The 14,387-nt window shown below is 40.6% G+C and overlaps 1 protein-coding gene and 1 pseudogene across 1 annotated transcript in view; one reads left to right on the top strand and one right to left on the bottom strand.

The window, feature by feature from the left end:
* The window catches only part of RRM1 (ribonucleotide reductase catalytic subunit M1), a 72,485-nt gene extending 70,010 nt beyond the window's left edge, over window positions 1-2,475 (top strand). The window contains exon 19 of the mRNA XM_053560825.1: window positions 910-2,475. Within this exon, the coding sequence (XP_053416800.1) occupies window positions 910-1,098 (189 nt within the window). The 3' untranslated portion in view covers window positions 1,099-2,475. The remainder of the gene's footprint in view (window positions 1-909) is intronic.
* Window positions 2,476-9,082: 6,607 nt separating this feature from the next.
* LOC128564881 (olfactory receptor 52B2-like) lies at window positions 9,083-11,650 on the bottom strand (annotated as a pseudogene).
* Between the last annotated feature and the right edge of the window lie 2,737 nt (window positions 11,651-14,387).

Genomic DNA, 14,387 nt, shown 5'->3' with positions numbered 1-14,387 from the left:
GATCAAGCACTTGCTTTGGATTTTCTGGTTTCTGTATTATTTCATTCTTAGGTTTGAAAATTTGAAGTTACCTGTGATCCTTTCCTTCCTTTACTCTCCCTGTAATTACTCACCACGGTGCATTGTTGGTTCCTTCATACTTTTTCTTGAATGTTTTCCTTCCTATTCCGTCATAATTCTTAACTACTTTGCTTCTAATATCTCTGTTCCATCTTGTGTGCTATCAATATCCCCTAAAATAAAATTTTGCACATGTCAGTCCACTATTAAAAACATCCATTGTTTCTTCACTTTATCTTTAGTGTAAAAACCAAATTAGTTGACTAGTCATTGCCATCTGTAAAGGCCTGTGATTCTAGAATGTGATGCATATTTATATAAGATTGTAATTTATAATTTTTTAATTTAACATTTATTGAACATCTAGTGTGCTAGGACTGAGGATACTAAATATAGATGGTGATCTGTATCCTTGAAATGGTAATAGACTGTTATATAGAGACACAGTTTAGCCCTTTAAATAGTTATAAATTAAGACAGATTTGTCTTAGGTAAATTTGGAAGTCATACATGTAAAAGTAAAAATGAAAGAATAAAAATATTTGACATTTCCAAAGAGATTAAGCCTGTTCTAGGAGTGAAAGGAACAGGGTATATATGAGGGCTTTCTGGAAGGTATCCAGACATTTTTAATACTAGTTTTCATATTCCATGACTGGATACTTTCTGGACAGCCCTTCCAGTCTGAGTCTCAAAGTATTTCTGAGAGTATTTCTAGAGGAGATAGAATTTCAAGTTTAGAAAAAGAGTTTGACTTGGCTTATGGGAATGTATTTCAAAACATTGGTCTTCAATGTCTAGTATTTTCACAAAAGTTCTTCCTAATAGTTATATTTACTTGCTTTGTAGGGTTTGAAGACTGGGATGTATTATTTAAGGACAAGACCAGCAGCTAATCCGATCCAGTTCACTTTAAATAAGGAGAAGCTGAAAGATAAGGAAAAGTTATCAAAAGAGGAAGAAGAAAAGGAGAGGAACACAGCAGCCATGGTGTGCTCTTTAGAGAATAGAGATGAGTGTCTAATGTGTGGATCCTGAGGAGAGGCTTAGAAGGAACCAGCATGTCTTCAATAGCCAGACCACTTCTTAAGCATAAATAGGCAATAATGGGTTTGCTTGAGGTGGTAGGGCTTTGCTGGGCCTTACTGCAGCAAAAGAAATAATTGATTTAAAGTATTGTTTTTCTATAGTGAATGATTTTTTTTTAATTAGAATAGGTATTTTTTTTTTTTTTGGCATAAAAAAACATTCATCTTCCACCCATTAGAAATGAAGTAAAATTTCATCACTTTAGCCCCACTTTTTTTTTTTTTTTTAGGTATAGCAGCAATTTATTTTTGATGTACACATTTTAGAGCATAATGTTCTATATGTTCTAGAAAAGTACATAATGAGAAAAATAATTCCTATAATATTCACCTCTGAGCTAACACATCTTTAGATCAAATCCAATATCCATTTTATATCAAAGTGCAGCTGTGGGTATGTGTTCTCAACCGTGGGGTCTCAGAAAGCAGTTTTAAAGTGGTAAGATGATTGCATGTGCTTGAATAGGAAGACTCATTTTCCTGAAAATGTGAGCTCTTTCCATGTTTATTAACTTTACATCAGCCAAATGAAAATGCTGATGTAAAAAAAAAAAATTGAAAAAGTTTTCAATTTTTGACTTGCATATGAATGTTCATAATGGTGGGAATAAAGACTTGCTCGTTTAGATATCAAAAAGTGCTATTAATTTTCACAAATTGTGTATCAATGTTTGAAAAGACACATGAATGAATGGAACAAAATATAAAATCCAGATAAAGCCAAATATATAGAAGAATTTAGAACTTCATAATGGTGACATTTTATATTCTTCTTATTATTATCATTATCATTATTTTGTCTATTTTTTTAATGTTAAATCATAGCTATGTACATTAGTGCAATCAAGGGGTACAATTCATACACAATCTGAAATAATCTCATCAAACTGTTTAACATAGCCTTCATGGCATTTTCTTAGTTATTGTATGTAGACATTTGTATTCTGCTTTTAGTAAGTTTCGCCTGTACCTATTCTAAGATGCACCGTAGGTGTGGCTCCACCTACTACCTTCCCTCCACCCTAACCTCCCCCCTCCCTTCCCCTCCTTTGGCCCTTCCCCATATTTTTGTGCTATAGTTGCGTTACAGCCTTCATGTGATACTTTTTCTTCCATTCTTGAGATACTTTGCTAACAAGAATATGTTCCAGCTCCATCCATGTAAACATGAAACAGGTAAAGTCTCCATCTTTCTTTAAGGCTGCATAATATTCCATGGTATACATGTACCACAATTTGCTAGTCCATTCGTGGGTCGATGGACACTTGGGCTTCTTTCATGACTTAGCAATTATGAATTGGGCTGCAATAAACATTCTGGTACAGATGTCTTTGTTATATTGTGATTTTTGGTCTTCTGGGTATAAACCTAGTAAAGGAATTATAGGATTGAATGGCAGGTCTATTTTTAGGTCTCTAAGTATTCTCCAAACATCCTTCCAGAAGGAACGTATTAGTGTGCATTCCCACCAGCAGTGTAAAAGTGTGCCCTTTTCTCCACATCCACGCCAACATCTCTGGTTTTGGGATTTTGTTATGTTGGGCTACTCTTACTGGGGTTAGGTGATATCTCAAAGTAGTTTTGATTTGCATTTCTCTGATGATTAAGGATGATGAGCTTTTTTTCATGTGTTTGTAGATTGTGTGTCTGTCTTCTTTAGAGAAGTTTCTCTTCAAGTCCCTTTCCCACCCTGAGATGGGATCACGTGTTCTTTTCTTGCTAATACGCTTGAGTACTCTGTGGATTGTGGTTATTAGACCTTTATTAGAGATATAATCTGCAAATATTTTCTCCCATTCTGAGGGCCGTTTGCTTGCTTTACTTACTATGTTCTTGGCTGTGCAGAAGCTTTTTAGTTTGATCAGGTCCCAGTAGTGTATTTTTGATACTGCTTCAATTGCTTGGGGAGTCCTCCTCATAAAATATTCACCCAGGCCAATTCCTTCAAGAGTTTTCCCCGCACTTTCTTCAAGTATTTTTATAGTTTCATGTCTTAAGTTTAAATCTTTTATCCAGTGAGAATCTATCTTAGTTAATGGTGAAAGGTGTGGGTCCAGTTTCAATCTTCTACAGGTTGCCAGCCAGTTTACCCAGCACCATTTGTTAAATAGGGAATCTTTTCCCCACTGAATGTTTTTAATTGGCTTGTCAAAGATCAAATAACGGTAAATAGCTGGATTCATCTCTTGGTTCTCTATTCTGTTCCAGACATCTACTTCTCTGCTTTTGTGCCAGTACCATGCTGTTTTGATCACTATCGATTTATAGTACAGTCTCAGGTCTGGTAGTGTGATTCCTCCTGCTTTGTTTTTATTGCTGAGTAATGTTTTGGCTATTCGAGGTTTTTTCTGATTCCATATAAAATGAAGTATTATTGTTTCAAGATCTTTAAAATATGACAATGGAGGTTTAACAGGAATTGCATTAAAATTAAATATTGCTTTGGGTAGTATGGACATTTTAACAACGTTGATTCTTCCCAGCCATGAGCATGGTATGTTTTTCCATCAGTTAACATCTTCAGCTATTTCTTTTCTTAAGGCTTCATAGTTCTCTTTGTAGAGATCTTTCACATCCTTTGTTAGGTATACTCCCAAATATTTCATCTTCTTTGGCACTACTGTGAAAGGAATAGAGTCCATGACTGTTTTTTCAGCTTGGTTATTGTTGGTATATATAAAGGCTGTAGATTTATGGGTGTTGATTTTGTAGCCTGAGACATTGCTGTATTCCTTGATCACTTCTAAAAGTTTTGTAGTAGAATCTCTAGTGTTTTCCAGATATACAATCATATCATCTGCAAAGAGTGAAAGTTTGATCTCTTCTGACCCTATGTGGATACCCTTGATCGCCTTTTCTTCCCTAATCGCAATGGCTAAAACTTCCATCACAATGTTAAAGAGCAATGGAGACAGTGGGCAACCTTGCCTGGTTCCTGATCTAAGTGGAAATGATTTCAATTTAACTCCGTTCAATACGATATTGGCTGTGGGTTTGCTGTCGATGGCCTCTATTAGTTTAAGAAATGTCCCTTCTATACCAATTATCTTAAGTGCTCTGATCATGAAGGATGCTGGATATTATCAAAAGCTTTTTCTGCATCAGTTGAAAGAATCATATGGTCCTTATCTTTTAGTTTGTTTATGTGTTGAATTACATTTATAGATTTACGTACATTGAACCAGCCTTGATACCCTGGGATAAATCCCACTTGGTCGTGGTGTATAATTTTTTTGATGTGTTGTTGGATTCTGTTTGTTAGGATCTTATTGAGTATTTTAGTATCAATATTCATTAGTGATATTGGTCTATAATTTTCTTTTCTTGTTGGGTCTTTCCCTGGTTTGGGGATAAAGGTGATGTTTGCTTCGTAGAATATGTTGGGTAATATTTCTTCTTTTTCTATTTTTTGGAAAAGCTTTAGTAGTATAGGTACTAGTTCTTCTTTAAAAGTTTGGTAGAATTCTGATGTAAAGCCATTTGGTCCTGTGCTTTTCTTTTTAGGGAGATTTTGTATAGTTGATGCTATTTCAGAACTTGATATAGGCCTGTTCAACATGTCCACTTTGTTCTGGCTAAGTCTTGGTAGGTGGCGTGCTTCCAGGTATTGTCGATTTCTTTCAGATTTTCATATTTGTAAGAGTAGAGTTTCTTGTAGTATTCGTTAAGGATTTTTTCAATTTCTGAGGGGTCTGTTGTTATTTCATCATTACCATTTCTGATTGATGAAATTAGAGATTTTACTCTTTTTTGCCTGGTTAGGTTGGCCAGAGGTTTATCTATTTTATTGATCTTTTCAAAAAACCAGCTTTTGGATTTATTGATCTGTTGTATAATCCTTTTGTTTTCAATTTCATTTAATTCTGCTCTGATTTTGGTTGTTTCTTTTCTTCTGCTGCATTTGGGGTTGAAGTATTCTTCTTTCTCCAGTTGCTTGAGATGTTCCATTAAGTTATTGACTTCCTCTCTTTCCGTTTTCTTGAGGAAGGCTTGCAGTGCTCTAAATTTCCCTCTTAGGACTGCCTTTGCAGTATCCCAGAGGTTCTGGTAATTCGTGTCTTGTTGTTTTGTTCCAAAAATATGGTGATTTCCTTCTTAATCTCATCTATAACCCATGTATCCTTCAGCATAAGGTTGTTTAGCTTCCATGTTTTTGTATGGGTATGCAGGTTCCTGTTGTTATTGAGTTCACCTTTTATATTCCATCATGGTCTGAGAAGATGCAAGGAATAATTTCTATTTTTTTTAAATTTGCTGAGGTTAGATTTCTGGCCTAGGTGTGGTCGATTTTGGAGTATGTTCCATGGGCTGATGAGAAGAATGTGTATTCAGTTTTTTTTGGATGAAATGTTCTGTAGATGTCTGTTAAGTCCAGATGTTGAATGGTTGAGTTTAAATCTAAAATTTGTTTGCTTAGCTTCTTTTTGGAGGATCTATCCAGGACTGCTAAAGGGGTGTTAAAATCTCCAACTACTATGGAAGTGGAGGAAATCAAGTTGATCATGTCTGTTAGAGTTTCTCTTAAAAATTGAGGTGCGTTGTGGTTGGGTGCATAAATATTAATAATTGAGATCTCATCATATTGAGTTTTCCCTTTAACAAATATGAAGTGTCCATCCTTATCCTTAATTATTTTGTTTGGTTTAAAGCCTATTGCGTCTGCAAACAGGATTGCAACGCCTGCTTTTTTCTGCTTTCCATTTGCCTGGAATATAGATGACCATCCCTTCACCTTGAGTCTATATCTGTCTTTTAATGTAAGATGTGATTCTTGTATGCAGCAGATATCTGGCTTGAGTTTTTGTATCCAGTCCGCCAACCTATGCCTCTTTAGAGGACAGTTTAAACTATTCACATTAATTGAGAGTATTGATAAGCCTTTTGAGAGACCGGTGGACATTTTTAATCCTTTTGCGACTGTGGAAGTTGGAATTTGATGAAAAATTTTTTGGGTGGGTTTACTTTTGTGGTGGAGAATTACGCTGGTCTTTATGGAGGATAGGTCTAAGAATGTCCTGGAGAGCTGGTTTAGTTGTGGCAAATTTCTTCAACATGTGAATGTCGTTGAAGTATTTAATTTCTCCGTCATAAATGAAGCTCAGTTTAGCTGGGTACAGGATCCTGGGTTGAAAGTTATTTTGTTTTAGGAGATTAAAGTCGATGACCATCGTTTTCTAGCTTGAAAGGTTTCAGCAGAGAGATCTGCAGTTATTCTGATATTCTTCCCTTTGTAGGTAATGGTTTTCTTTCGTCTGGAAGCTTTCAGAATTTTGTTCTTCATATAAACTTTAGTGAAATTGATTATGATGTGTCTGGGGGATGTCTTATTTGGGTTGAGTTGTGCTGGAGTTCTGAAACTGTCTGCTATCTGAATTTCGGAATCTCTTGGCATGTCTGAAAAGTTCTCCTTGATAATCTCATGGAGAAGTGACTCTGCCTTGTGAAGTCACTTCGTCACTTTCGGGGATCCCTATTAGACGAATATTGGTTTTCTTCAAATTATCCGAGAGCTCTCTGAGAGAGTGGTCTGTTTTTGCTCTCCATTTCTCTTCTTTCTTTGAGGGTTTGGGAGCATTCGAAAGTTTTGTCTTTAATGTCAGAAATCCTTTCTTCTACTTGCTCCATTCTGTTACTGAGGTATTCTACTGTGTTTCTCAGATCTTTGAGGGATGCAACTTCTTGTCTGAATGTGTTGAAATCTTTGGTCATTTGGTCTTTGAATCCGTTGAATTCTTGAGATAACTTTTGGAATTCTAATTCGATCTTATTTGCTATCCAGATCCTGAATTCAATTTCTGACATCTCAGCTATTTGTTTGTGCGTGGGCTCTTGTGCTGTTTCTGCCCTATTGATCCTTGGGGGAGTTGATCTACTCTGATTATTCATATTGCCAGAGTTTTTCTGTTGATTTTGCCTCGTGATTGTTTTTCACCGTTGCCTCTGGCTGTCCTCAGGGTTGGGGAGGTGTCTCTCCATGATTAGACCCCAGCGGGATCACTCTATTGTTGCTGGATCTTTGTAGGGAGTGACCCTGTGTACTTCCTCTGGGGTGCTCTAGCTAGGGAGTTCTGGTTGTGGAAGCAGCTCCGGTTTGTGACACACCCAGATCCAGCAACAGGGCTGGGGGTGGTGTGCGCGGTTCTGGGAGTGCCAGGCACCCAGTGACTTTGCACAGAGGGCCCAATGCTCCAGCAGTCTCTGGCCAGGAGAAGAGCTCTGCGCAGAGCCAGGGAGGGCTCCAAAGGGCACGCAGCTACCAGGGTCCCTGTTCAGATGAATGGTCTAGTGTGGAAGCTGGGAGGGCACAGGAGGGAGGACGCAGGGTTGCATGGCTCCCGCAGTTCCTGGTCAGGGAATGTGGAGGCCCGGTGGGTGCGGGTCACCGGTCGGGGGTCATTGCACAGCTTTTATGGAGGTCTGGGCGGCTCCAAGCCCAGGAGTTTGAGGTTGCTATGAGCTATGACATCATGGCACTCTACCCAGGGCAACAGCCCAAGGCTCCAGTGTGCCAAAACCGTCTCACTCTGCCCCTAAGGATTAAGGCTGTAAGGCAGCTCAGTTCCCGCCTTTAGGCTGCTCAGTCAGTAGGTTACTTTGACCCGCCCAATCCTTGCTCTGAGACCCTGAGGGCGGAGCTTGCCGGGGCAGTTCTTTCACAATGGCTTCCTGCGCCCAGCTCAGTGGCTCAGTCTGGGGCCCCAGACAATGCCCAAAGTTCCCCACACTCCTGCTCAAGCTCTCCCCAAGGCAGTTCAACTGAGTACCAAGTCCAAGAACACTGAAACAGTTCACAGGTAAATCCTTTCCGGTTTGCAGTCTCACTGCTGCTTGTACTTACGGTTGCTGGTGTGATTAGGTCGATCGAACACACGCAACGACTTGCCAGTTTTCCACTGTTTTCGTCCTCCTCTTGGGGTCCAGAAGTCCCTTGCTGGCTCCCTGTATCCTCACAGGGATGATTATAGGCAGATCCCACCGGCCAGAGATGCCTGGAGTCTTGTCTCCCCAGACTTGCTGTTCCCAGTTGCAGAGAAGCTGTTACTCGACCCTTGATTCTTTTTAATACATTTTATTTCTTTGTTGTTACTCTGATTTTGTTAGTGATTGTTTTCTTGATTGCCTTTACTTATTTGTCCATGTTTTCCTTTAGCTCTCTAAATATATTTAAGATGGTTGAACATGTGCACCAATATTCCATCATCAAATGGAAGTGATATTATAGAAAGATCAGGCTCAAGCAGGCCTTGAGGCACCAGTAAGTTACATGTGAAAGTGGCTCAAAAGCCCAGAGTCTGGGCTTGGCACCAATAGCACAGTGGTTGTGGTGCTAGCCATGTACACTGAGAGTGGTAGGTTTGAATCTGGCCTGGGCCAGCTAAATAACAATGACGACTGCAACAAAAAGTAGCCAGGTGTTGTGGCGGGCGCCTGTAGTCCCAGCTACTCGAGAGGCTGAGGCAAGAGAATCGCTTAAGCCCAGGAGTTTGAGGTTGCTGTGAGCTGTGATGCCACAGCATTCTACCAAAGGTGATATAGGTCTCAAAATAAACAAACCCATATTCTGCACTACTGTGATATTGCCTTCTCTCTGCCAGACTGAAACCATGGCCTATGGGAAGTTCCCCATGATCAGTTGACAGAGGAAGAGAAAGTTCAGACTTGGTTTACAGATGGTTAAGTGTGCATACACCATAGCCCCATTCTGGGACAGCCCTGAAAGACATTCCCTTCTACAAATGATAGAGAGCTATGGAAGTCTTTTCTACATAGGTCACACTGGCTGCCATGGGAAGAATGGTCTGACCTATGGGTTTGGTTCAGATTTGGGTCCAGGTCCCAGATCAGGGCCTAGTCTGGTACTTGGGTCAGACTTGGGCACTAGGGAAGAACCTCATCTGTATACCTGAGATCAACATGAAACCTGAGGATCTACCATGTGTATTTTGCTCAGTTTGGGCTCCCCAGGATAGGGCCTAGTTTGATCTTTGGGTCATACTGAGACCCAGGAGAAGACCCAGTCTTGGTGTCTATCAGACTGGGAGCAGCTATGCAAGACCTGCTTCCTAGTGAAGCTCCATATATCCAGACGTAAATTGAGGCTTTCACAGGAGTCGAGGGAAAGAGAACAGAGAAAATAAGGTGAAAGCAATTTTATACTGGAGTGAAATAGAAAGAACATTCTAAGAATTCAACAAGCAATAATTGACCAACAATGGACCTGCTGCTGAGCCTGTAATCTGCTTAGGAAATTCTGGCCTGTCCCTAAGTACTGCCTTCTTATCTCTTGTTCCTACAGATCACATCCCCAACTTCCCATGTTGATAAAGTTCTCTTACTCTGGCAGTTTCCTTTCCACTCTCATGTTCTGCAGCATTTTTGGTTTCTCTCTAATCTTCTGGGCTGATTCTTTTCCACAGAGCATCTTTTCTACATGTTGCCGGATCTCCTTAGTCCTTACCCCATAAATGACAGGATTCAAGGCTCCTGGAAGCAGCAAGTATATGGCACTGAGAAGATTCTGGACATCCTGAGAAACATCTCTAGCTACTCGAAGACAATGGAAGTGGAAAGACCAGAGAGGTAGATGGTGAGGATGACTAGCAAGTGGGAGCCACATGTATGCAAGTCCTTGGCTCGAGCTCCCCTAGAAGAGATCTGGAAGGCAGCATAAATGATGTGGGTGTAGGAAGTCCCTAGCAGGGTTAGAGCAAAGGTCACAGTGACCAACCGCATAACCAGCCCCAACCAGTTGTTGAAAGTCACATCTCCACAAGCTATTCTTAGTAGTGCAATGTACTCACAAGTGAAGTGTCTAATCACTCCTGTTCAGTAGAATTGAGCTTGTGCAGTTAGCACCATCAAGGGCACTGCTACTCCCAGGCTTCGTGTCAGGGCAAGAAAGGCCAGGAGGCCCAGCAGGTGGGAGGTCATCAGGTCAGTGTAGGGGAGTGGGTGGCAAATAGCCACGTTAGTGGTCCAGGGCCATGGCCAGAAGGAGGTTGTAGTCCAGAAGGGTGAAGTAGATGAAGAACATCTGGGTCAGGCAACCATGCAGTGATAGGGGGTTAAAATAATGCACAAAGCCCTCTAGCATTTTAGGTATCACAGTTGTAGCAGCACAAATATTGACAGCCAGGAGCAGAGCAATGAGCACATACATGGGCTGATGCAAGTTTCTCTGGGCAACCACTATGTGGATGACCAGGGCATTGGCAGAGATGATGGTCACATAGAAGAAGATAAGAGGAGGATCAGGAGGGGTTGCCATTCTTGCAATCCAGGGAAACCCACCAGGAAGAAGTTGGTGTAGGAGGTGTTGAAGGTGCTGGTATTTCCATCCTCACCCATTAGTTTTGGCCCTAAGCAGGCACCAGGAGTGGAAATTAGAGGCTGTTAGAACAAAATGGTCACTGGAACAAAGCCTATTTCTATTTTTAGGGCTTAAGGAGTTTGTGATGAAAACCCACCTTTTCACATATGTATTCCTTTGGAGCGCAGACAGGTACTACGCCAGGTGTTGTGGGAGCTACAAAGATGAACAAGACATACCTTGTCCTCATGGAGCTCTTGGCCTTATGTGTGTAAAATATAAACTTACAAGATACTTATTGCTTGTGGTGTTCCAGATACAGTAAAACCTTCATAGTTGACCAAATCCCTACATTGACCACCTCCTTAAATTGACCTAATTTTCTTTGAGACAGAGCCTCAAGCTGTTGCCCTGGGTAGAGTGCCGTGGCATCACAGCTCACAGCAACTTCCAACTCCTGGGCTCAAGCGAGTCTCCTGTCTCCACCTCCCAAGTAGCTAGGACTATAGGCACCCACCACAATGCCCGGCTATTTTTTGTTTGCAGCCATCATTGTTGTTTTGCGGGCCCCGGCTGGATTCGAACCCGCCAGCTTAGGTGTATGTGGCTGGTGCCTTAGCTGCTTGAGCCACAGGTGCCGAGCCCCTAATTTTCATAGAATGGACATACACCACATGTACTAAAGCCTAGTTCCTTATGTTGACTACCTCCATGTGTTGGCCAGTTTGTTACAGTCCCTTGGGTGGTCAAACTTTTAGAAGTTCTACTGTATTTGATAGCTGAGTTAAAACATAGAGAGGAAAAACAAGTGTGATATGCAAGGGGGATAAAAAAGTGGTGACCATAGGTGACATAAGATGGGTTAAGAAGAGAAGAGGTCAGAAGAGGTGGAGCAGGATGGCCTATTAGAACTCTCCAGTGATTATCTGCCTGTAGGAACACCAAATTGTACATCCACATGAAAAAGCACCTTCATAAGAACCGGAAAATCAAGTGAGCAATCACAGTACCTGGTTTGAACATAATATCAAGTATGTTCAGAGGGGCATGGAAAAGGCCAACCAAAGACAGTGGAACACAGAGAACTCAAACGTATAAGCAAGAAAAGAACAAGTGATCCCATGGCAGGCTGGGCAAGGGACTTGAAGAGAAACTTCTCTGAAGAAGACAGGTGCGTGGCCTACAGACATGAAAAAATGCTCATCATCTTTAATCATCAGAGAAATGCAAATCAAAACTACTTTGAGATATCATCTAACTCCAGTAAGATTAACCTATATCACAAAATCCCAAGACCAGAGATGTTGGCGTGGATGTGGAGAAAAGGGAACACTTTGAATGCAAATTAATACATTCCTTTTGGAAAGATGTTTGGAGAACACTTAGAGATCTAAAATTAGATCTACCATTCAATCCTATAATTTCTCCACTAGGCATATACCCAGAAGACCAAAAATAACATCACAACAAAGATATTTGTACCAGAATGTTTATTGCAGCCCAATTCATAATTGCTAAGTCACGGAAAAAGCCCAAGTGCCCATCGATCCACGAATGGATTAATAAACTGTGGTATACGTACACCATGGAATATTATGCAGCCTTAAAGAAAGATGGAGACTTTACCTCTTTCATGTTTACATGGATGGAGCTGGAACATATTCTTCTTAGTAAAGTATCTCAAGAATGGAAGAAAAAGTATCCAATGTACTCAGCCCTACTATGAAACTAATTTATGGCTTTCACATGAAAGCTATAATCCAGTTATAACCCAAGAATAGGGGGAAGGGGGAAAGGCAGGGGAGGGAGGGTGATTGGTGGGATTACACCTGCAGTGCATCTTACAAGGGTATATGTTGAACTTAGTAAATGTAGAATGTAAATGCCTTAACACAATAACTAAGAAAATGCCAGGAAGGCTATGTTAACCAGTGTGATGAAAATGTGTCAAACGGTCTAGAAAACCAGCGTATGGTGCCCCATGATCGCATTAATGTACACAGCTATGATTTAATAATAATAATAAAAAGAAAAGACAGTGGAACATGGAGAAAGAACTTGTGCTTGAGAAAGGGAGAGCAAAGTGAGTATGGAACTTTACATTAGAACCCAATACTGCCCTGTCACAGTGGAAGAATACAGGGCAGAATTCTGCCAGTCTCAGAGGAAGCATTCAGACCAGCCCTGGGCAGAGAATTCCCCACCCTACGTGGAGGAACTGAAGTCCCAGCTGGCTTCACGATCAGCTGTTAAAAGTGGCCTGAGGTTTGGAATAATTTGAGTGGCAGGCAGCTCACAAGGACTGCAGTCCTAGTGTAAATTCTGTTGCTGTTCTGGTTTTGGAGGCAGTGGACTTGGGGTGCAACCCAGTGAAACAACAGCTGTGGTGGCTAAGGAAGTGCCTGTGTCAACCCTGGGCAAAGAAGATCCACGAATGATTCCTGTCTGGGGAAAGGAGAGGGAAGAGAACAGAGAACTGTGTCATGTGATTTGGGTACCACAGCCACAGTAAATAATAAGCACCAGGTAAATTCCTAAAGCCCCTAATTCCAGGTCTTTGCTCCTGGATGGCATTTTTAGACAGACCCATGCTTGTCCAAAAGGGAATCTGTTGTCCTGATGGGATGGACCCAGTTCCAAAAGGATTCACCACCTGATGACAAAAGTGGTCTCAGGCCTTGAGTAAACAAGAGTGGCAGCCAGGAAGTAGTGGTAGTGAGCCTTGGGCAAGCTCCAGTACTATGTGGATTTTCATGGCTTCAGGTATGACCCTGTACAGTGCCAGTTGTGGTGGCCGTGGGACTGCCCACATCACCTCTCCCTGAACTCCAGGTGGCCCAGCATAGATAGTGACTCCTGACTGGGGAAAGAGAAGGAAGATAGAAAAGATAGTTCTCATAATCTGAGGAATTCTCCCTTATCTTACCTAAGTCCACCAAGGCTGTGTATCTAAGAGTCTATAAGAGTCACAGAATTCCTAGACTTAGGACATCCCCTAGTGCTGAAAGAACTGCAGACTTAGGTCACAACACTTAATCTCCCATGAATTCATGGAAGACCCTCTCAAGAAGAATAGGTACAAACAAGCCTGTATTTATTCCAGTCTTCACAGTCTGGAATAAATACTTAACTCTACAATGTTCAGTCATTGATGAATGTCCACAAGCACTAAGAACATCCAGGGAAACATGACCACACCAAATAGACTACATAAAGTACCAGTGACCAACATTGGAGTGACAAAGATATGTAACCTTTCAGACAAGAGAATTCAAAATAAACTGTCTTGAGGATGCTTAATGAACTTCATGATAACACAGAAGGATCAGAATCCTATCAGAAAAATTTACCAAAGAGATTGAATAATAATAAAAAAATTCAAGCAGAAATCCTGGAGCTAAAAAATTCAATTGACAAACTGAAAAATGCATTAGAATCTCTTAACAGCAGACTTGATCAAGTAGAAGGAAAGGTTAGTGAGCTTGAGATAGGCCACATGAAAATACATGATCAGAAAAGAAAAAAAAAGAATTAAAAAGGAAGCATACCTATAAGACCTAGAAAATAGATCAAAAGGACAAATATAAGACAATGTAGAGAGAAAGATTGGAGTAGAAAGTTTATTCAAAGAAAAAACAACAGAGAAATTCCCAAACCTAAAGAAAGATATGAACATTCAGGTACAAGAAGGTCAAGAACACCAAGCAGATTCAACCCAAATAAGACTACTTCAAGGTATATAATAAACTCTCAAAAGGCAAGGGTAAAGAAAGGATCTTAAAAGCAACAAGAGAAAAGGAGCAAATAACATAAAAAAGCTCCAGCATTTCTGGCAGTAGACTTGTCAGTGGAAACTTCACAGGCCAGGAAAGACTGGGATGACATATTGAAAATGATGAAGAAAACAAAATTCCCATCTAGAATATTA

The sequence above is a fragment of the Nycticebus coucang genome, chromosome 14 (assembly GCF_027406575.1).
Source record: "Nycticebus coucang isolate mNycCou1 chromosome 14, mNycCou1.pri, whole genome shotgun sequence".
NCBI classification, from domain to species: Eukaryota; Metazoa; Chordata; class Mammalia; order Primates; family Lorisidae; genus Nycticebus; species Nycticebus coucang.
The sequence above is the reverse complement of the archived record's forward strand: the minus strand, read 5'-3'. Positions and strand labels throughout refer to the sequence as shown.